Source organism: Protobothrops mucrosquamatus, unplaced genomic scaffold, assembly GCF_001527695.2.
Source record: "Protobothrops mucrosquamatus isolate PMUCROS unplaced genomic scaffold, P.Mucros_1.0 scaffold1731, whole genome shotgun sequence".
NCBI classification, from domain to species: Eukaryota; Metazoa; Chordata; class Lepidosauria; order Squamata; family Viperidae; genus Protobothrops; species Protobothrops mucrosquamatus.
In genome coordinates, this window is record NW_015387878.1 from 256237 (window position 1) to 278412 (window position 22176).

The 22176-nt window shown below is 37.9% G+C and overlaps 1 protein-coding gene across 1 annotated transcript in view; it reads left to right on the forward strand.

The window, feature by feature from the left end:
• Positions 1 to 3059: 3059 nt before the first annotated feature.
• The window catches only part of TSPAN15 (tetraspanin 15), a 27482-nt gene continuing 8365 nt past the window's right edge, over positions 3060 to 22176 (forward strand). The window contains exons 1-4 of the mRNA XM_015822972.1: positions 3060 to 3158; positions 13801 to 13986; positions 17223 to 17297; positions 19876 to 19971. Coding sequence (XP_015678458.1) covers positions 3060 to 3158; positions 13801 to 13986; positions 17223 to 17297; positions 19876 to 19971 — 456 coding nt within the window. The remainder of the gene's footprint in view (positions 3159 to 13800; positions 13987 to 17222; positions 17298 to 19875; positions 19972 to 22176) is intronic.

Sequence of the window (22176 nt, forward strand, 5' to 3'; positions counted from 1 at the left end):
AGCTTGTAACTCCAAAAGAGGAAGCAGATTATCTGGTTTTGTGGCAGAGAGGGTACAGGTTGAGTTTAGCACCAAGGTAGCATTGACTGCACATGCTGATGATCTCTAGTGGGCTCAGGATGGGGCTGATACTTCTCTCTGGCTTTCAGTATCATCCATCACGGTGTCGTTCTGAACTAGCGGAGAAGGTTGGGAGTGGGAAGCACTGTTCTTCTGGTCTTTCTTCTGGGGTCTGTTCCAGTCGGTATTGGTACAGGGGGAGAGATCCAGTCCTAGGTCCCTGCTTTGTGGGTGCTCTAGGGCTCAACTCTTTCCCCGCTCCTATTTAACATCTACATGACATTTCTGGGTGAGCACATCTGTGGGCATGGAGTTAATTATCATCAAGATGCTGATTTATTTATTTCTTCAATTTCTATAGCTACTCACCTCAGTCAAGTGAGTCTGTGTGGCTTACAATCCTAAAACTATAAAACACTTAAAACAAGGAAAACATTTAAAAAAATGTTACTCAGTTATACTTCTTGGCCCCAGGCTAGCCAAGTGCTGCTGCTGAGATACTTCCACAGTGCCTTGTGGCTATGCGAGTTTGGGAGGACAAATTGAGCTGAACCATATGACTGAATGGCTGTGGGTTTAGCAGCCACCATAACTAGTAATTGTCCATTGTTAACCCTGAATTAGACTCAGTGTGCAATCTGGGCTTTGTCTTGGATTCTCAACCTATTTTCAAGGAGCAGGTGGCAACCATGCCCACAAGAGCATCCTGTGTACAAGTTACGCCCATTTGTGGATTGGGAGGCACTGCTTATGGTCACTTAAATCTTAGTCACCTCCTGACTGGACACACACTCTACATGAGTCTGCCCTTGAAGAGCATTCAGAAGCTTTAGCTGGTCCAGAAAGCAGTAGCACATGTAGTTTTGGATATACTCCTGTGCAACACATTGCTACACAAACTGTACTGACTCCTAATAGGTTTCTGGGTGTTATTCAAGGGGGTTATCATCTTTAAAGCCCTACATGGCATGGGGCCGGGTTACTTGAAGAACTATGCACCCCCAGTGATATTTTATTGCTCCTCCAAAGTTGGCTCCACCGGATTTGGCCCCAGGTAGCATCTATAACAGGGGTCTTCAAACTTGGCCCTTTTATGACTTGTGGACTTCAATTCCCAGAATTCCTCAGCCAGCATTCCTGGTTGAGGAATTCTGGGAGTTGAAGTCCACAAGTCATAAAAGGGCCAAGTTTGAAGACCCCTGATCTATAAGAATGTCATCTGGAAGGTTCCCTGAAGCATACCTTCTCTATTATGGTGCCTGCCCCCTGGAACAGCCTTCTCCTTAAAATATAGATAACTCCTTTTCTACTCATCTTTTGCAAGATTGTGAGACCTGGAGCTTCCCAGGCATATTTTGGGAAGCATATTTTTATTTATTTATTTACTTATTAGAGTTGTTTGTTGCCCATCTCATATTGAGGTGACTCTGGGTGGCTTACAAAAATTAAAAATTGGTAAACATTAAAGTGACAAAACAATAAATAACAACAATAATAATTTACAATTAAAAAGGGAGGGAGAAGTTTACAATTTACTTTAATTTACAATTAAAAGATGGGGAGATGTTACCATAAGAATCCTGAAATGGGTGCCTGAGACTAGTGATTAAGTATTTTATTGAGCCTTGGTCCAGTTTTAGTTGCATTTACTGAAATACTGCTTTGGATTTGTTTGCCACCCAGTTTCTTGGATAGAGGGGCCATATAAATTGGATTAATGAATGAATAAATAAATACTTGAATAATGGACATCCATAAATGTTGGTGACATTCTTGTGACAAAATTTCCACACTGCAACAAGCATTTACTCTTAGTTGCTAGAGGGAATAATGATAACTTAAAATTATAAAGAAGACTGAAAACAGATGGAGCATCAAAGCTGGCGTGGAAATTTTCTGATCAACTTCCTTCAACTACAAATGAGAAATTCAAATCCCTTTTACCATATTTAAAAATGTTCTTGCCTACATCAACCCTGCTGTACTGTGATAATAATGAAATTTCTGTTCAATGTGGATGAGGTATTTTAGCTTAGGCCTAGCCAAGCATGTATTTTTTTAAAAACCATCCTATTTAGATTCTTTATAGATGTTTTGTGTTTTTAAAAAAGTGAATGAAAGCCAGTTTAATTACTTGGAAAGGAGAGAGTGTAGAGATATAAATTAAAAGAATATCTGGGAAGATGTAGACTCTAAAGACGTCATGCTTTTAGGCTATAAATACAGATGTATAAAAGAGTTTCATGTGTTACTTTCCCATTGAAATGTACAAGTGGAAGTATTAAAAAGAAGAAGCTGTCTATCTGTATAAACCTTCAAAGTGATGTTGATATTCTGCCACCTTTATTACCATTTACTTTTCATTTTGTTAGTGTGGTCCCGCAGAATGACATTTCTTGCACACAGGCAGTCTGATCCTATTCAAGGTAACCGAACTGGTCATCCAGAGCAGCCATCCTGAAAACTGTCTCCCCAGTTGTGGATCTCAAATAGAGGAGTGGGGACTTGGAGCAGTTATGCACGGGGAAAGCTTGGATTAGCGATCCCTAAACTCACTTCCAGAAACACTGATTCTACAATGTAAGGATTCCAAAAAGGTGAAAGTGGTTTGGAAAACGTTCCGGCGCTTTGGAAGTGGAATTCACTCCAGACTGAACCAGGCCTAGACTAAATTGTCAGTCTCGGCCTTAATCTGAAGCGCTTCCTTTCCGGCGACAGATCTGCAGACAACAACAACAACAACAACAAAGTTGGAAGGGGTCTTGGAGGTCATCTAGTCCAACCCCCTGCTCAGGCAGGAAACCCTATACCATTTCAGCCTTCCAACCTTAGCAGGGCGCGTCCATCTCGCCTCTCGGCAGCTGCTCTGCCGCGCTCAGCCACGCAGGCCGGCTGGCGCAGGCGAGCCGCTTCCCGGAGCCGCCGCCGCCGCTGCCTCTGAGCTGGCTGGCTGGCTGGCACGGAGAGCGGCAGGTGGCGAGCAGGGGGCGGCGGGGGCGATGGCGGCGCAGGGAGACTCGGAGCAGGTTCGCTACTGCGCGCGCTTCTCCTACCTGTGCCTCAAATTCACGCTCGTCATTTACTCCACGGTGTTTTGGGTGAGTGCAAGAAGGGGCGGGAAGCGGCGGCTGCCATAGGCGCTCCGGGAGCTGGGAAGGGCGGAAAGCGGACGGAGCCGGAAGGGGGGCCCGCAGGGAGTCTCCGGGAGCTGCGCTCGCCTCGCTCCCCCGAAGTGCGCGACGGATGCTCCGGGAAAGGCGCCGCTTCCAGACCCCGGAGGGCCACAGGTGGTTGCTTCGGAGAGGCGGAGACCGTCCTGAGACAAACGCAGCGACTGTCCGGGTGAAACTGGGCTGGAAGGCTGCGGGAGTTTGCGGGCGACGCCGGCGGAGGAGGCGGTCGAGTGGCCCGAGTTTCCGCGCGGTTTGGCGAGCTGCGAGCGGAGGGGAAAGCCGAGCAAGGCTCCGTCTCCGCTCGAAATCCCGATCAGAGGCGGCCGCGCCGGGTCGGGGTTGAAAGCGCAATAATGTCCCCAGCAAATAGAGGAGACGGGCGTTCAATTGTGAAGTCAAGCAAGTGCGGCTCGGCTCGTTTGGGGCGCTTAACGAGCAGGCTTTAACGGGACGGTGGCCTTTGTCAAAAGTCCCGATATTTTTCCAAAGGGAGTTCTTTCTTCTACTGCTTTGTTTTTGAATTTATATTTACTTTCGCCGTGTTTTAAATACTTTTAGTTTCATCTTTAGACAGCCCTCCCCCATTGTATTTGCATTGTGCTGGTTAATGAAGATGGATTCTCAATTGAATTTCTCAGAAAAAATGTTCCTAATCAGCATCAAAATGTTGCTGCACTGTCACTGAATTGACTTAAACAGTTATTTTTCTTTAGGGTCAAATATATACAGGAACAGACGCTCTAGACAAGTTATCAATCAGATTTTACTCTCATGGAGACACGAAGAGCATAAATGTCCTACTTGGGGCAAAAGAACGATTCATTTTTAAAAATGTTTTGTCTAATAAAATATAAGGCTGTGAGCATGCCTTTCAGCTGGCTAATTTAAAAAGAGGAAATATTGTTTAAAAAATCAAAAGCAAATCAAAAAGCAAATCAAATTAGGCATGTTATTTTTAAAATGACATCAAAGTAATAAATTACTAATTTGTAATTTATGTTATGATAAATAATATAAATATAATATATTTATATATATTAGTATAAATAAAATACTTATTTGGGGGGATGTACCTAACCTGCTTAAGTAGCAGGTGGTAGGTGTGGGTGACAAGGGCCTTTGCTCAATGCCAATTGCCCCCATTCTTGGATTGAGCATTTCTGTTTGCTCTCACTCATTGGTAACCCATCACTTGGATTGCTGCATTGTATTCTACACGAAGCTGCCCTTGAAAAGCATCTGGAAGCTTCAGTTGATACAGAATTCAGCAGGTGGGTAGTTATGGATGCATCTTTGTCTATCTGTGTAAGACCAGTGCTTAGTGATCTTAGTAAGCTTCGGGGTACAATTTGAAGTGCTGGTTGTCATCTATAAAGCTCTACATCAGTGGTTCTCAACCTTTTTAATGCCGCGACCCCAACCGGTCGTAAGTCGAGGACTAAACCGGTCGTAAGTCAAGGACTAAACCGGTCATAAGTCGAGGACTACCCAACCGGTCGTAAGTCGAGGACTTTCCCTGCCCGGGAGCGCCGCGCATGCGTGGTTCCGCCCCCTGCGCCGGCCGAGGCGTAGCTGGCAAGCGGCAGAGACGGAGCAGGCCGACCACCAGCTGGCCCAGCCCAAGGGAGGTAAGGCACCCGCCGGAAAAGGGGGAAAAATGGTGGACAAAAAAAATGGCGGACAAAAAAAATGGCGGACAGCCTTGCTTGGCGACCCCTGTGAAATGGTCGATCGACCCCAAATGGGGTCCCGACCCACAGGTTGAGAACCACTGCTCTACATGGAACAAGACTAGGTTATTTGTGGGACCACCTCTCTTCAGTGGCATCTGCCTGTCCCACATGGATGGGCAAATTTGGGGTCATTTCCCTGGAGCAGGGTCATCTGGCAGGACCCAGGAGGTGAACCTTTTCCTTTACACCACCTACTTTCTGAAATTATCTCTCCCCCCCCCTCCCGTTTCCCTGATACATGGTTGGCTCTGATCCCATTGGCCTTTAGAAAGGGGCAAAACTATGGTTCTCTCCAGGCATTGGGGCAGGTTCATTGGGGTTCCCACCTGGAGGGATGTAACAGAAATTTGATATCTGATTGCTTGTTATTATTCTTTTCTGTTTTCTTTTGTTTTCTTGCCCAGAGTCACAATCTTTTGAGTTGGGCAGCCATACACATTTCAGAGATATATAAATTGGGAGACAAGTGTAAAATTTGGAACAACTAGTCATGTAGATTCTTTGGTGTTTACACTACATCATAAAATATACCGGTATTATTGCTTTGTTTAGATTTAATACTCTCCCCCCTCCTCCTATTTTATTTTTTCAACTTGAGCTGAATATAGATAAATTTTGCGGGGAAGGATTGATGGGCTAGTAGTACTGATGTCATTGAAACAAGTAAATAAATATTTATGAATATTCATGAATAAAATATATTGTTGATAAGACTTGTTATTGTGATTGTAGAAACTCCAAGCTCTTATGGGATGAGAAATACAGTTCAAATATCACCACTTCCACATTCTTCTTCCTCTGCGTAATGCCATATTCCAATATATATCATAACTTAAAGCTTTTCAGATGCTTTTTGCATTTTGCACAGTTGTAATGAAATTATTGTGCATTTTTGATTAATTAACCATCAAACACAGATAACATTAACTATCATTTGTAGATATTATTAAAAAATAGCTGACAGCGAATTGAGTGTTTTTGGCTATGTACATCGTTGTGATTTATGAACTAGTTAATGAAACTAAGCTACGTCTGGTTCTTATGTTGATCAGTCAACACTATCTCTTGGGGATTATAGAGATTAATCAATGCAATTTTTTTGACATTTTCAGAAGCAATTCTTGCACATTCTTCCTAGGGCTGAGAAAGTGACTGGCCCAGATAAGGGATTAGAACTCACAGTTTTCTAGCTTGTAAAGCTGCAATTTAACACCCCTTTTCTCTTTAGAGCAATTGTTTCTTAAATGCTTTGCTCTCTGGACCCTTTTCCGTTTTTAAAAATTATGGAGGACTCCAGAAGAGCTTTTGTTTGCATAGGTTATGTTTATTGATATTTACTGTATTAAAATTAAAAGTGATGCTTTCATAGCAATTTACTGAATCGTGAAAAATAACGATATTAAACCACTAGGTAATTAACAAAAATACAATATTTTTCATGAATATATATATTTTAATAAATAAAAAATAATGCAGAGTGACATTGTTATAAATTTTTGTCAATATCTTCAATATCTGGCAAATAATTTTCATTTCATGGACCTCTCAGAGGGTCTTGGAAGACTCCTAGGTCTCCTTTGACAACTCTTTAAGAAACACTGCTTTTGAGTAAGATCCTAAAGCTTCTTTATCAAAAGTAAATCCATTACTTTTTTTAAAGTTAGGTCTGATGTGTTTGTCTTCTGTTTAGTAAACTAATATTAAACTAAATTTTCAGATGAATCAAGGAAGTGTTTTTTCTGTAGTCAATCAAGTTTGTGGTGGGAAGAATATATGTTTATGAATATGACCCTAGATTTGTCATGGTTATAAAGCTGGGACTATTGTATATATTCATTCCTTATTCACATCAATATAGAATTTTAAAAGGTGCTTTAATTGAAAGAAAAATTCCTCATAACATGTTTTAAATGTATTTTTTAAGAAATACACTTCATTATACCTTTTCAACCACTATCCTTGATATTAACAAAAGCATATTAATAGGTAAAGGAATTGCCTTGAAGGATTATAAATGAGATATCATTCTCTAAAAATGTTTAGTTGCTTTATGCCTCTTCACAAAATCATAACAGGCATTTATGAACCTTTTTTTTAATAATAATGTTCATTTGCAGGGAGATTACTGTACTTATTTTTATACCTAAACACCCATAATAGTTTATTAAGCTTGTAGGCTGCCCAATTCTTAACGATAACCAGGCAGAATACAAGAAGCATACAAGAAATACATTACTTTTGTTCTTAAAAAAAAAAGTAAAAGACTGAAGTGGTTTTAAAATGGCGTTTCGGTAGTGGAAATTCTGGAATTCTAGAATAAATTAATTAGAAAACAATATTTCAATACCACTGGGAACTGTCATCCATGGTTTACCTACTAAAAATACATCCACTGTTCTGTATTCAATGTAGAACTGTATGAGCAGCATGAAAAATTAATTTAAGTTTATATATGACTGCACTTTCCTCTCCAAAAAAGGAAGTTAAAAGTCTTTCATCTCTTCACATTGGAATACCAGTTTGAATCAGATCCCTTTCACTATTGAAAAGAAAACAAATTTTGTAGCAAGTCCTGAAAGCAGCATTTGTGAATTAATATGGAAATATGCTTGATAATGCCCTGGCATTATTTCTTGATATTTTGAATTATTCTAGAGGCTTTAATCTCTTTGAAAGTGAGACACGGATATAAATTCTTCAATATATCTTTCCTTCAAGTTTTGTTTTCTGTGGTACGGTATTAAAGGAAATTTCTCTGCTCTACATAGGTTTATTTATTTAACTTCACAATTTTTATAACCCATTCAGCTTATAAAAATCTATACAGCAAATTAAAATGATAAATGCAGCAATACAATAAATGAAAATGATAACACCCACAAGAACAAAATACATCAACAATAGTAAATCAGCTGTATTGCTTCTTAAAATGAAGCTTTCTTTAAACCTATATTGTAAAGATTTTATGCTTTCCGGTTTTTGCTGTCTTCTTGTTCATCGAGCATTTATAGAAACCTGCTTTTTTCATTATTCTATGTTTCTCAGTTCCAATAAAGGAGAATATTTGTAGCTTAGGCAAAGAATCCCTAAGACCAGCCCCACCCACACAGACGGGCATGACACCAGAATATAAACTGACATCAAACAGCACTCCTTACTAGCACTGATGATGTTACCTAGTTAGATCAATGAAATGTCTGCAAGAAAACAAGCAAGCTCAAAGAACACCAAGGATCCCTCACTTTTTGATGAAATTGCTTGGAAATCCATTTTGTTGGAAGATGTTGTATAGATGATCTGATTCCTTTTTCTGCTGTTCAGGGTTGCTGCAGTGTGTTTGTGCTCAACTAAATAGAGTTATCCATTCTATGTTAGTTTATTGTATTAATTTTCTTTTGGCTGTGACCGTATTTATGGACTTAGGTGTAGAATTTTTTTTTAGACAAGAGTGCAGATATGCTTAAGACACTTGTAAACAAGTTTACATGCTTTATTGAAACTCACATTTCATTTTTTCTCTTGAGCAAACATGTATTGGCTTACTTTCTTCTTTAGTATATCACATTTCTAGCTGGCCAAAGGGTAGTTGGAGGAGTGCTTCTTGTATTTAAACTACCTAAGAACATGTTAAATTACCCGTGTAGTGTTTGTAAGAGGAAGAGGAATAAGATTAATTAATTACTGCATTTTGTTTGTTTAAGAGCCTTCCATTGGTTTGCTGATCATTAATGAAATAAACATCACTGGTTAAATTGGTTAAACCTTCCAGTGACATTTCCAGATTTTACAGACCCAGGTAATACCCTACTGTCTAGGATTGTGTCAGAGTACATATTTCCAGTATGCAGTATTAGGCTAAATTGTTTCAAAAACTTAAACGTTTTCTTTTCTCTCTTGCACACTTGCACGTTTCTTTTCAATGATCTCATGCATCTTTTCATTCAGAATGCAGCAAATACAACCTCTATTCCCATCTTTCAGGTCAACAGCAATAAAATGGAATTTCCTTTTTGGATTTCCTGTTCTGTTCAATTGCTGAATTTGTTGTTGAATTTGAGTTGGGAATCAGATGACCTCTACTTTGAAAAACCAGTTTGCCCAATAGTGACCCAATTGCCAGTAATTGCTTTGTGATCTAGTCACATTCCTTATAATTCAGGTTTTCTTCTGATCCTTTATAATTCACTATTACATGACCTGTGACCTGCAGAGTTGGCAAATTAAATTAGGAATCTGAAAATCATAGTTAATAAGGTAGTGCAGTGTGAATCTAATTATAATATAAATCAGATGAAATCTCTTTAAGTGAATTTGTTTTTGATCAAAAATAAATGGAAAATAGTTTAAGGTTTTGAGAAAACTATAAAGTACACAATATAAAAATATCTACTGCAGATTACATTTTGTTCCTGCATTCCAGTAATCTCTTAACAATAGAGATTACTCTCTAGTCGGATATCAAATAACAATTAATTAACCATAGGCGGAAGAGTTGCTTTATGCAAAGCTCTTCCAAGAAACATTACATGCCAATATATTTCCTTTCTTTGGACTACTTCCTCTTATTTTCAGTTGGGTAAGTCTGCTAAGCTTATCTCCTCCTTACTTATGTCAAAATATGTAGAAACATGGAGTCTTCCTAGCATAGTTCTTTTAGATAGAAACTAAACTAGATTGACACCTGTTTGCATAAGTATATACCAGTGATGGCGAACCTTTTAGAGACCGAGTGCCCAAACTGCAACCCAAAACCCACTTACGCATCGTCGGGTGCCAGGTGGGCGTGGCCCATTGGGTGGGTGTGGCTGCGGTGGTAACGGCAGACTGGGACTAAAAAGTTCAATCAATCAATTCCAACTTTGCAAGATCTTTTTTTCCCCCGCGAGAAGTTGAAATTGACTGATTGATTGAACCTTTTTTTTTTTTTGCACACGGAGGCGGAGGCCTAAAGCGAAAAGGTTTTATAAAACCCAGCTGAAGGCCTAGTACTGGGGCGACGGCGTGCGTGCCCACAGAGAGGGCTCTGAGTGCCGCCTCTGGCACCCGTGCCATAGGTTCGCCACCACTGGTATATACAGTACTAGGAGCATAAGGTCATACATGATCTCTTTCAGCTGAGGTGCAACTGCAATGCCCCTCGTTGATCAGCTGACTCTGTCACTTGGCGTGGGTGTCCCACTTTGTCCCAGCTCCCTCTTGCTTCATCAACAAGTTGTGTTGAAAACAAGGAAAACCATTGAGCTGTTGGTTTGATCTCCAAGCTTGGTGATTTGGCTGCAAATGTTTTGTCTCTATTCAGGGGATATCTTCAGTGCGCTTTGAATTGTGCTCGTCTGTCAGAGCACTGGCCATTAAATACATTTTTGTATGATGTAAATTGGTGTGGGTTTTATTTGTCCGGATGTTTCTGAGTCATCGTCTGGTTTCGGGCTGTTTGATTGGCTGGCTATTGGTAAAATAGTCTTGCTGATCATGTTGTAGATCTTGTTGGCATAGCAATCTTGCTGTCATCTCTGAAACATTCTGTATGTAGGGAATTGTGATTCGTCTGGTTGTTGTTGTTCCTATTGTATGGTAGTTCTGTTGCTTTGGGTGCTTGTATTGTTTGAGTGTAGCAATCTCTGGATGAAGTTTTTTGGGTCTCCATTTCTCTTGAAGACTTTCTATAAGTGTTTTTGTTCTGTTGATCTGGCTTCGTGGTGTTGCAATGGGATTCTGCTTTCTCGAACAGTGTTCTGATGCAGCTTTGTTTGTGGCATTTGGAGTGGTTGCTGTGGAAGTATGCCAATATGACCTCACAGTAGTCCACAAATCAGCCTCAACTCTCAGACAGACCCTGTCAAAACCTAAGAAGGAGACAGAAACAAACCAAAGATCAGGCATCATATACTGAATCCAGTGCAGCAACTGTGAAAAAGAACTATGTGGGCCAAACAGGAAGAAAGCTATCTACCAGACTGCATGAACATTTCTTGGCTATCAAAAGACATGACCTACTATCCTTCATGTCCGTCCACGAAGACTCAGAAGGACACAAGTTTGATCTAACCGGGACCACAGTTGTAACGCAAGCGAAATCAAGGGGAGAAAGAGAATTCCTCGAAGCCTGGCTCTCCATCAATAAGTCAATAAACAGACACATTGACATCGATCCAGTCTTCCAACCACTGAGAATGAAAGAACTACTTCAACCGCAATCCTGAAGGCATCATTTAAAACGAACAAACAGGCACCCCACCAAACAGCAACAAAAATCACAACCCTCCACAAGAAACCAGACCATGTCTCAACAACAGCCAGCCAGCCAAACAACCCGAAACCAGATCATGACTCAGAGTCAACCAAATGAGCAAACGCCATTTGCATCACACAGACGATAGCCAAACACCAAAAACTATGGCCCAGCAACAACAACAAGCCAATCAAACAGCCTGAAACCAGACCATGACTCAGAAACATCCGGACTAATAACACCCACACCAATTTACATCACACACAAAGGTATTTAATGGCCAGTGCTCTGACGGTCGAGCACAATTCAAAGCGCACTGAAGATATCCCCTGAATGGAGGCGAAACATTTGCAGCCAAATCGTCAAGCTTGGAGATCAAACCAACAGCCCAACTACTAACCTAAGCTACTAATATTCAAACACATCTCAAGGAAAACCATTTTCAGATAGTAAGCGTTCATGCAAAAGTTGTGTTGCCACTGTGTAGCCTAGATGGTCATTAGAGTGGATACCAGACTACAAGTAGTCCTTGCCTTATGACCACAACTGAGTCCAAAATTTATGTTGCTAAGCAAGACTGTTGTTAAGTGAGTTTTGCCCCATTTTTTGCTAAGTAAATAACTGCAGTTATTAAGTCAGTAACAGGGTTATTAAGTGAACCTGACTTCCCCATTGAATTTGCTTGTCAGAAGGTTGCAGTGATGATCACATGAACCTGGGACAGTGCAACGATCATAAATACATGCCAGTTGCCAAGCATCCTAATTTTAATCAAGTGACCATGGGGATGCTGCAGTGGTCATAAGTGTGAAAAATGGTCATAAGTCATTTTTCAGTGCCACTGTAATTTCAAGTGGTCACTAAATGAATGATTGTAAGTTGAGGACTATCTGTATCACCACGCTCTGGATCCTAGTATCGAAGCCTGGAAACAGGAAATCAGGACAGGGTAAAGAAGCCAGAATGGAGAGGATAGGGGATACTTGTCATCTTAAACAAGCTCCAAAATGCTTGTTTGAGGTTTGTGTCATGTGCAAAGAATCAAGACCGCATGTTAAGTTCTAGTTAAGAAGATTTATTGCTCACATTATACTCAAGAATCTAGTCAACTAATGGTCAGCACTAAATTGGCATTAGATAAGAGTCAACGGAATTCAAGGGGAGGACTGGACTTGGATCACTTGTGGCAACGTAAGGACTTCAGACTGATTCCTCTTTTGACTCCCTCCCCCCTCAGGCTCTGCTTCTTTTTCTCCTACCGTTTGTTTTTCAAAGCAGAGGGCGGAGGGATTTGGGTTTTTTGGGCAGAAATCTGAGGGAACTTGATGAGGTGCTTCTTATTACCAGCTGACCAGGAATGGTGAGATGATAGTTCCTTTTGAGCGTTGCAGGCTTGCAAAAAATAAAAGTAAATTAACCTATTCCAATTGCATTCTTGTAACCTTACCTAATCAGATAAATTTATTTAAGCCCAACTTAATTTTTTATTATGAATCCAGATGACTTTGGAATGGGAAACCTGGTCAAGTTCCCTTAATGTTTATACATTTCATAAAATACCATACAATATTGCAATTGAAAATAAGCTGTGTTGGATTTTTTGGGTGAGGGGTTGTTGATTCTAGGGATCTTTTGTCTTTCTAAGCCCATCAGCTCTAAGCTTCCTGGCTCCAATCTTTCTGAAAGGATGATCACATCTGCATTTCTACAGACCTGGCCTCTGCTTGGGGCAGGAAACTTCGGGGTGGGTGGGGGGTGGTTTCTGCCTAAAGATTTCCATTATTTCTTTGAGAAATACTGTATATTCTGCCTTTTTAATATTCCCCAAAATATAAGTTTCTGGCCTCTTAAGCACATCTTTCAAGCCATATTCATTCTGAACATTGCAACTTCCTCATTTTTCCCCAAGAAATCAGTTAGTGACTTAGATTATAAGAATATAAAATTGTTTAAAATATCTAGAATAGTATTTCTCAATTGGGATTGAAGTCGATAAGTTTTCCATGAGATACAATGATTTAAAAACATTGTTTTTTAATGTTTAATATATTGTAAATTATAGATATAATCAATTTTATGTATGGGTTCCGTGATAATTATTTCATTGATTTCTTGAAGGTAAAAAGTTTGGGAAAGGTTTATCTAGAATAGTGTTTCTTAAAGGGTGGTTTGACTGATCTTGGGGTCCCCTGAAAACCTCTCAGGGGTCCACAAAATCAAAATTATTTGCCTGGTATTGAAGATACTTGCAAAAATGTATAGCAATGTCACTCACTCATGTCATTATTATTTATTTGTGAAGAACTTGGGGTCTTTCAAGAGAGTGATTATCTTATTATCAGTTGCATCGATCCACCTACAAACAGTTCAATAATAATGTTTTTGTTATGTGTATTAACCTAAAAGAGACAAAATATGCTCATTTTACCACCAAGAATATCAAAGCTCTTTGCTCTTTTTGAGTCGACAGCGATTGTTTCTGGTCTCGGCTTTGGATTAGTGATGCTCTTCAAATGTCCTGCCCTTAGTTATTAATGAAATGCACAGAATTTGTAATTCGTAAGCATAAAGCATTTCCCCCCCCCTTTTTTTTCTGTTGCAGTTGCTAGGAGCGTTTATCTTAGCTGTAGGCATTTATGCAGAAGTTGAAAGACAGAAATATAAAACCCTTGAAAGTGCCTTCTTAGCTCCAGCGATCATCCTTATTCTCTTGGGCATCGTAATGTTCCTTGTGTCCTTCCTGGGAGTATTGGCTTCTCTGAGGGACAATTTACACCTTCTTCAAGCTGTAAGTATTTTTATTTAAGTAGAAGCCTATTTTCCTTGACCCTTCTAAAACGACTTCATTTCCCTGTCTATAAACAGTTTTAAGAAAACTCGTCTAATCACTTCCTTCAGAAAGTAGCAGAAAGAAATTTCAGTGGGTCATTGTTGGCTCATGTCAAGTCTGTCAACAAAGCAGTTTTTATGATTCCTGATAGGGATCTGGAGAAAAAATGCTTTTAAAAAAAGAGCTAAATGGAAATACAAAAGTAAAATTCATTTAAGAAAATTCAGGCCTTTAAAGGCCTTTATTCTTAATTAATAGTTAACCCATATTTAATCTACCTCCCACCTGTGCATCCTGCTCCTTCTCTGCCTGTCTTTTAATTCATATTGCTGCATTTTCATTGTTTATTTTATTGTTTCATTGTTTTACTATTGTTATGTGTACATTTTTTATAATTTTACATATTTACTGTTGTAAGTTGCTCAGAGTAACCTCACAGCGAGATGGGCGGCAAATAAATTTAATAAATAAATAAATATGCTTGCATAGTGTAATGTTAAAAAACAAATCAAGACCATTCAAAACACTACAATCTAGATCAGGGGTCTTCAAACTTGGCTCTTTTATGACTTGTGGACTTCAACTCCCAGAATTCCTCAGCCAGGCACGCTGGCTGAGGAATTCTGGGAGTTGAAGTCCACAAATCATAAAAGGGCCAAGTTTGAAGACCCCTGGTCTAGATATACATCTTTCTTAGAAATCTGAGCAAGAGTCTTTCATTCTTTCATGCTAGAATGTTGTTCAATTCCTTAACAAAACTAATTATTTTGAGATAAATTATATGTTTACTTAATAATTTAAATTGAAATGAAAAATAAGTTTGAATTTAATTATGTTATAGTGTCAATTAACCCTTTATGACTAGAAGTATTATTAACATTTTGTTAGCCTAGTGACTGAGATCAGAATTGGAATTGAACAAGAGTAAATAGTAACATTATTAACTAAATTTCATGATGATGATTTTAAACATTCAGAAATCTCTTTTAATAAAGATTAAATTTAATTTGAAAAGGAAATTATAGGATGAGAATTTGTTTTTTCAATCAGGCATAAGGGAAAAACTGATTAGTACTCATCAAACTTTTGTGGAGACAAATTTGTGGTGACTTTTGTGATTTTGTACATATTGTAATTAGATATGTTTGTAATCAAGTAGTACTGTACAAACCTATGAAAGTCTGTTGTAGCTTAATTAGATGCAACCAGTGTTTAAAAATTAAATTTGTAATAGTTTTGAGAATATGTAATTATGTCAAACATACTTAGCTTTTTTGAGACATTAGAGTTTAGAATCTGAAAAAAAACTGAGCAGAAAATTTGACAGAAAAATTGAAGGAAACTGATGTTGTTCCTCATCCCCAGGTTTCCATCAGTCTTAGTGTTTTACCACATAACAGTAATAAAAGGAATTACTATGTACAAATCATCCTTGTGAAAAAAATGTTAAATATTCAGCTCATCTATGTGTCCAACATAATGCCGCTTCCTGTAGTTTATTTCTTGATAGAGGGCTTTTCCCAATCTTTGTTGTTTTGTTGTTTGTTTCTGAATATGTTTTACTTTGAGTAAGTGAGAGGAAGTGGCTGTTTTCTTTAGAATCCTTCAAAATGCAATAATTTTACTGCCAGGACATTAAAAAAAAACCCCAAGGAACCCATCTTTTCAGGAAATACAAGAACAGGATGTCCTCAGCCGCCCTGAGTCCACCAGGAGAAGGGCGGGATATAAATACAATAAAACTTCAAACTTCAAACTATGGTGGTTGCTTTTTTTTAAAAAAAAAAAAACCATCAGTCTGGTATTGAAAGAGCTATATTGTTGGTAAACTGAGGTAAGGAGGACAAAGGGGTTTGGGCTTGATAAATATAGTTTGTACTTTTTCATATATATTCAGAGCTGCTGTTCTGCTACTGTTCAGACAGGAAAACTGTCAGGATTTGCAAAAACTTTTACAAATAAGAGAGGGCCCCTTACTTAGAAGAAGCTGTTGAGAATTGTACACCAATAAGAGGAAGAGCAGTGACATTTCCTTGCAAGCAAGAGAATGAAGGTAGTCTTTGACTTATGACCACAATTGGGTGGTCATAACTTTTGTCACTAAGCACCACGGTCATTAAGTGGGTCATCAAGTTACCACATCTGTCACTGTTTTTCACACTTACAACCATTGCAGCATTGCCATGATCATGTAATCAGAATTCAGATTCTTGGCAACTGCTTCATATTTATGATTGTTGCAGTTTAATTTATAATAATAATAGTAATAATAATAATAGTAATAATAATAGTAATAATAATAATAATAGTAATAATAATAATAATAATAATAATAATAATAATAATAATAATAATAATAATAATAATAATAATAATAATAATAATAATAATAGTAAAGTTGGAAGGGACCTTGGAGGTCATCTAGTCCAGACATAGCATGACGTATCGGAGCTTTTTTCCCATTGCCGGCAATGGGGTGAGCACGGTTTCCTGGTGAAGCGTCCGGCCCACGGGCCGGCAGTTTGACACCCCTGATCTAGTCCAACCCCCTGCTCAGGCAGAAAACCTTATACCATTTCAGACAAATGGCTGTCCAGTCTCTTCTTAAAAACTTCCAGTGTTGGAGCATTCACCGCTTCTGGAGGCAGGTTGTTCCACTGATTAATTGTTCTAATTTAACTTTTGTATTTGTTGAATAGTCCTGCGGCAAGTTGTTCTGCAATGAGTTGTCCGTGGCAAGTTCTCCCATTTTGCCTGGAGCAGTATATCTCTCTATGAAATTGGGGAGATTGGGAAAAAGATAACTTTTCTCCTGCTGCCTTCTCCACTGAGTAAATTAGAGCAAAAATCTCCCCAAAGCATGGCTACCAGGGCTGTTGCCAAGGTTTGGTCAAAAAGGTTAACATGGTATCTGCAGTGGTGCAATCAAAGCTCTGCCTGACCCATACAAACACACATACGCACATGGAAACCAGATAGAATTTCAACCATGCATTACAGCCACCATCCTGTCTTTTGGGACCATACCCGGTAGACATTCTTGGTGAGAACTCAAGTACGCTAAGCTCATCTCCAATTGTTCTGAAAGTTATTCTAATTAACTATTGTAAAAGTAAACATTCATCATTTCAAAACTAAGGCTCTTGTGCTGTGCAAGTTTTATGTAATATTTTTTTTAACTCCTTCTTTTGCAGTTCATGTACATTTTGGGCTTTTGTTTGCTCATTGAACTAATTGGTGGAGTTATGGCCTTAATTTTCCAAAATAAGGTAAGAAAATGCTTTGCCAAATTAACCATAAAGTTAGGTTAAAAAAAGAGTCTGGATCCTGCATAACATTAAGATATTAACATTATTAATTAAATTGCATGTATGTTTATTATTAACAAAAATATTGTGAGAAATGTCTGCAGTGAAGACCAATTTAGTTTAAATTTAGTTTAAATTGTAAGTAACATGTACTAATTAAATATGTACAATTTAAAACTTAATGTCTGAAGTAAGAGGATGTGTAGTCATGGCCAAGTTACAGAAGAACATGCCAGATGCAGGGGTCAGTTATATTTGGCTCTGAGAAAGCACTTCACAAACTGTATTCTGACAATCTACATATTCTGCAAACCAAGCACTTAATTGTTTTTCATTTTGTACAATTTATTCTGCAATGTTTATTACTTTGCATTTGATGTTATCCCAGTCAGAGTAGTTTACATTAATCCTTCTCGCTCTCTGACATATTTTTAACTATCTTGATAACCATGAAGTATAAAAAAAATAATTTCTTTGGAAGTTGGAGCCAGTATCTAATATAATATCCTGTGTGCCTTCCTGTCATAGCAGAATGCAAGCATCTGTTTAAACTCTTTTGGCATTATAAAATTGCCTTTTCCCCTTGCATAGTCTTTAACTCTTTAGAATATTTTCATCTGGAAACTTTATGAGCTTTGAAAACTGTTCTTTTATAATTGATAGTATTTTCATGTATTAAAATATTGATGGATCTGTTGTATCAGTGAAATATTGAGGATTGAGTATCATAAATGTGTCATTTCTATAATGTAATTTTTAAAAGGTAGCAGTTTTCAAACTTAAAATTAATGATTGAAATCTCTGATAGTCAGCCCCAAATTGAAATCAGCTTTGTATGTTGGGTACTATTACAGTGGAAACACACTGTCTTCTGAATAGGAACAGTCTTCTCTGAATAGGGAGTGGTTAAAGAAGCTGGCAAAGAAATGACTACTCATAGCACCATACATATATCAAATTAATTTGATATAATGAGGCCATGTGATCCACTCACTCTAGATTAGGGGTGGGCAATTGGCCTCGTTTACGACCTGTGGACTTCAACTCCCAGCATGGCTCAGGATTTCTGGGAGTTGAAGTTCACAGTCGTAAAGGTAGTACAGGGACATATTTGCCCATTCCAGCTCTAGATAAATTAGCAGGATGGAAACTGGCTGCAAGATGTCTAGCTGGAAAATGAGAAATTATAAGGGAAGCAGGACACTTGCAGGTCCACCCTGCAGAGTAACTTTAGGATGTATCACCACCATCATTGAAAATTTTCACTTTGCAACTATATTCCATGAAACACAGTGAAGAAGAGGAAAAACAGTTCAGTTGGATGAATTAAACTTGTCTAATAGCAGAAGCAGATGAGTTATTTAGTTATTTATATCATGAATATTAAATGAATACCAAGAATTATTGCATAAGAACATCATCTAGAAAATCTCTAAAAACCATCATTTTGTAGGAGTGTTTTGTTTTGTTATGCTTTTGAGTCAGGGTTGATTCCTAGTGACTGTGTGGATAAGTCTTTGCAATTTTTTTGGCAAGGTTTTTTCAGAAGTGGTTTGCCATTGCCTGCTTCCTCAGGCTGAGAGAGACTGACTGGTCCAAAGTCACTTGACCTTATGGCTAAGGCGGGACTAGAATTCCCAGTCTCCCAGTTTCTAGTCTGGTACCTTTAACCACTTCATTGAACTGGCTCTTTGTCAAATAGGAGTAATTCATGATTTTTCTACAGTTTGGTCAAGCTAATTTGGCAAGTCACTTATTTGCCTATATAAAATTATCAGTTCACTTATTGCTTTCCTTCAGTAGTTTATTGAATTAAATCTAATATAATATTGCCATTTTTCTAAGACAAAAGCAGTGTGATGTAGTAACAGTTTAATAAACAAACCTACTTCTATTAGAATAATAGAAACTTTACTATTTTCTCTTTGATACTTGTTATGTAACACATTAAGCTGTCCCTCAATATCTTTCATTTGTAGCTTTGGTGATTTATTTAATGATTTCATTAAAATAGTTTCTACTTTATTTCATATCAAGGCCAGGCAGCCTTTTGATTGTGCTATTTTACAGTATTATTGTTACTTTTCCTTCTCTACAGAGCAAGCAGGGGTATCTCTAGGAGGGGGGGGGATCAAAACACTCACAATGGAAACTGTAACCATGTGGTCAAAGTCCTGCCCTTGTTGATGTTTGATCAAAAAATTTGGTCACAGGGATTATGGTTATGGCTGCCATATTAACTTTGTGACACCCTACAAAATAGGGAAGAGATCAGGAGGCCTTGGGAGAGGCACATAAACAGAGGTATTTGAGGGGTGCAAATGATGAAAACAAGGTTGTGCTGTTGCATTGTAAGCTCCACCCCTTTTTTACCTGCATTGGGACATCACACATACGAAAGGGATGGAGCTTGGGTTATTTTGATGAAAAGATATGATTATATAGCTGCCTCCAAGAAGCTGTATCGTCAACTAATGTATTCAGCTTTCTATGATTGTATGCTGACTTGTTTTTCTTTTACTTCTTTTTCCTTTTAAAGACAATTGAGTTTTTAAATGAGAATATTGGAAGAGGAATTCAGAATTACTATGATGACTTGGACTTCAAAAACATTATGGATTTTGTTCAAAAGGAGGTTTGTTTTTCACTATCAACTCAACCTTGCCCAAATTGCTATAGATTCATTAATATTCTAGCGGCCGACAATATTTTTCCCCGCAGATGGCTTCAAAGTTGCCAGAAATTCAGGAGAGACATGCTAGATTTTTGTATTCTTTCAGGAGAGCTTGTGAGATGTTGGTGATTGCACACAAGGTTTCAAAAATGGTGCCTGTCTTTCATTTCAGATCATAATACATTGTATTATGGTGTACATTCAGAAAAAAACAAACTTCATTTGATAGTAAAATGTTTAAAAGCTTTTGTGGAATTCTGCCAGAACTGCAGGCCATTTCTGCTGCTCATCCATCCATGAGCAATATCTACTGAACTCATAATAAAATTAAGAGTGACATTAGTTGACTACGAATAGAAGCCATCAGCAGAAAGAGAAAGAAAAACATATTTTATCCAGCTCCTTCCAACCATGATGATCTCTGTTAGTTTATGTTGGGCTTGACTCACATACACCGTATTTCATCTCTGATGTATACATCAGTTATAAAACTCGGGTGCTTGTGTGGCTTTCTTCCTTGCAATATATAGTTTATATTTAACTATGTATAGCTTTCCCACTGATTTTGCTAACTCTGGTCTGTAGCTGTATAGAGAAAATTCTTCCTCACCCTTTCTAGTGCCACTGCTGTAGAAATAGTGGATGGGGTGGGGAGTTCTTTCTCAGGCAGGGTTAGAAAAGGGATCACTGGAAATTTCCCTTCTCTGTTTCAATGCAATACTATAGTAATAATCTATTAGATATTAATAATATGTCTGTAAGAGTGACACATTACCATAATAAAATTATGACATTATTATGATAAAATTATGATAAAAGACTATCAAAGAGTGGAGATTTATTTGTTAATCATTTACACTACAATATTACAATTTACAATATAATTGTAAGCATATCTGATCTGTAATAAAACCCACTGAATTCAATAGAATGAAATCCTGGATTGAGCTGAATTTTTTTGATCAATAATAAGTTTGTTGAAATCTAAAACTCTTAGTGAAGGAAATAGGCCGTTAAATTCTCATGAATGTTTGAATTAGGTTATTTTTTTCTAAGCCGCTGAGAAGCTTAATGAAATAAAAACATCTAGAGAGGCATCATATATGTAGATGATAATGAAATCCCCTGTGATCATATAGATACATTGGAACACAAGCTGAATGGAATGAATGTAAGGTGTGGAGGAGCTTATATTATATTATATTATATTATATTATGTTATGTTATGTTATGTTATGTTATGTTATGTTATGTTATGTTATGTTATGTTATGTTATGTTATGTTATGTTATGTTATTATTATTATATTATATTATACTATACTATACTATACTATACTATACTATACTATACTATACTATACTATACTATACTATACTATACTACATTACATTACATTACATTACATTACATTACATTTTTTAAAAACATAATTAAATTAAATTAAATTACAATGGCAATCTTTCTTTGGAAGAAAAAATAAATAGTATTTATACCATTTTACTGCTTTCCAAGTCTCACATTTTTTTTCTGTGTTTATGCTAGGATTCACATATGCATTGGGATTTTCAAAGACCTTTAAGAATTTTTTAACCATTTAATTTTTCACATTTCTTTATTTTTGACCTTAATGCTGCTATTTTTAAAATTCAAGCTAACTCACATCCTTTTTCTTTGTTGTGTTGTTAATTGCAAAGTCATGTCCGACCCATCACGACCCCATGGACAATGTTCCTCCAGGTATTCCTGTCCTCTACCATCTTCTGGAGTCCATTTAAGTTCACGCCTACTGCTTCAGTGACTCCATCCAGCCACCTCATTCACTGTCGTCCCCTTCTTCTATTGCCCTCCATCTTTCCCAGCATTAGGCCCTTCTCCAGTGAGTCCTTCCTTCTCATTAGGTGGCCAAAGTATTTGAGTTTCAACTTCAGAATATGGCCTTCTAAAGAGCAGTCGGGATTGATCTTTTCTAGGACTGATCGGTTTGAACGCCTTGCAGTCCAAGGGACTCGCAGGAGTCTTCTCCAGCACCATAGTTCAAAGGCCTCAATTCTTTGTCGCTCAGCCTTTCTTATGGTCCAACTTTCACATCCATACATTGCAACTGGGAAAACCATGGCCTTGACTATACGCACTTTTGTTGGCAGGGTGATGTCTCTGCTTTTT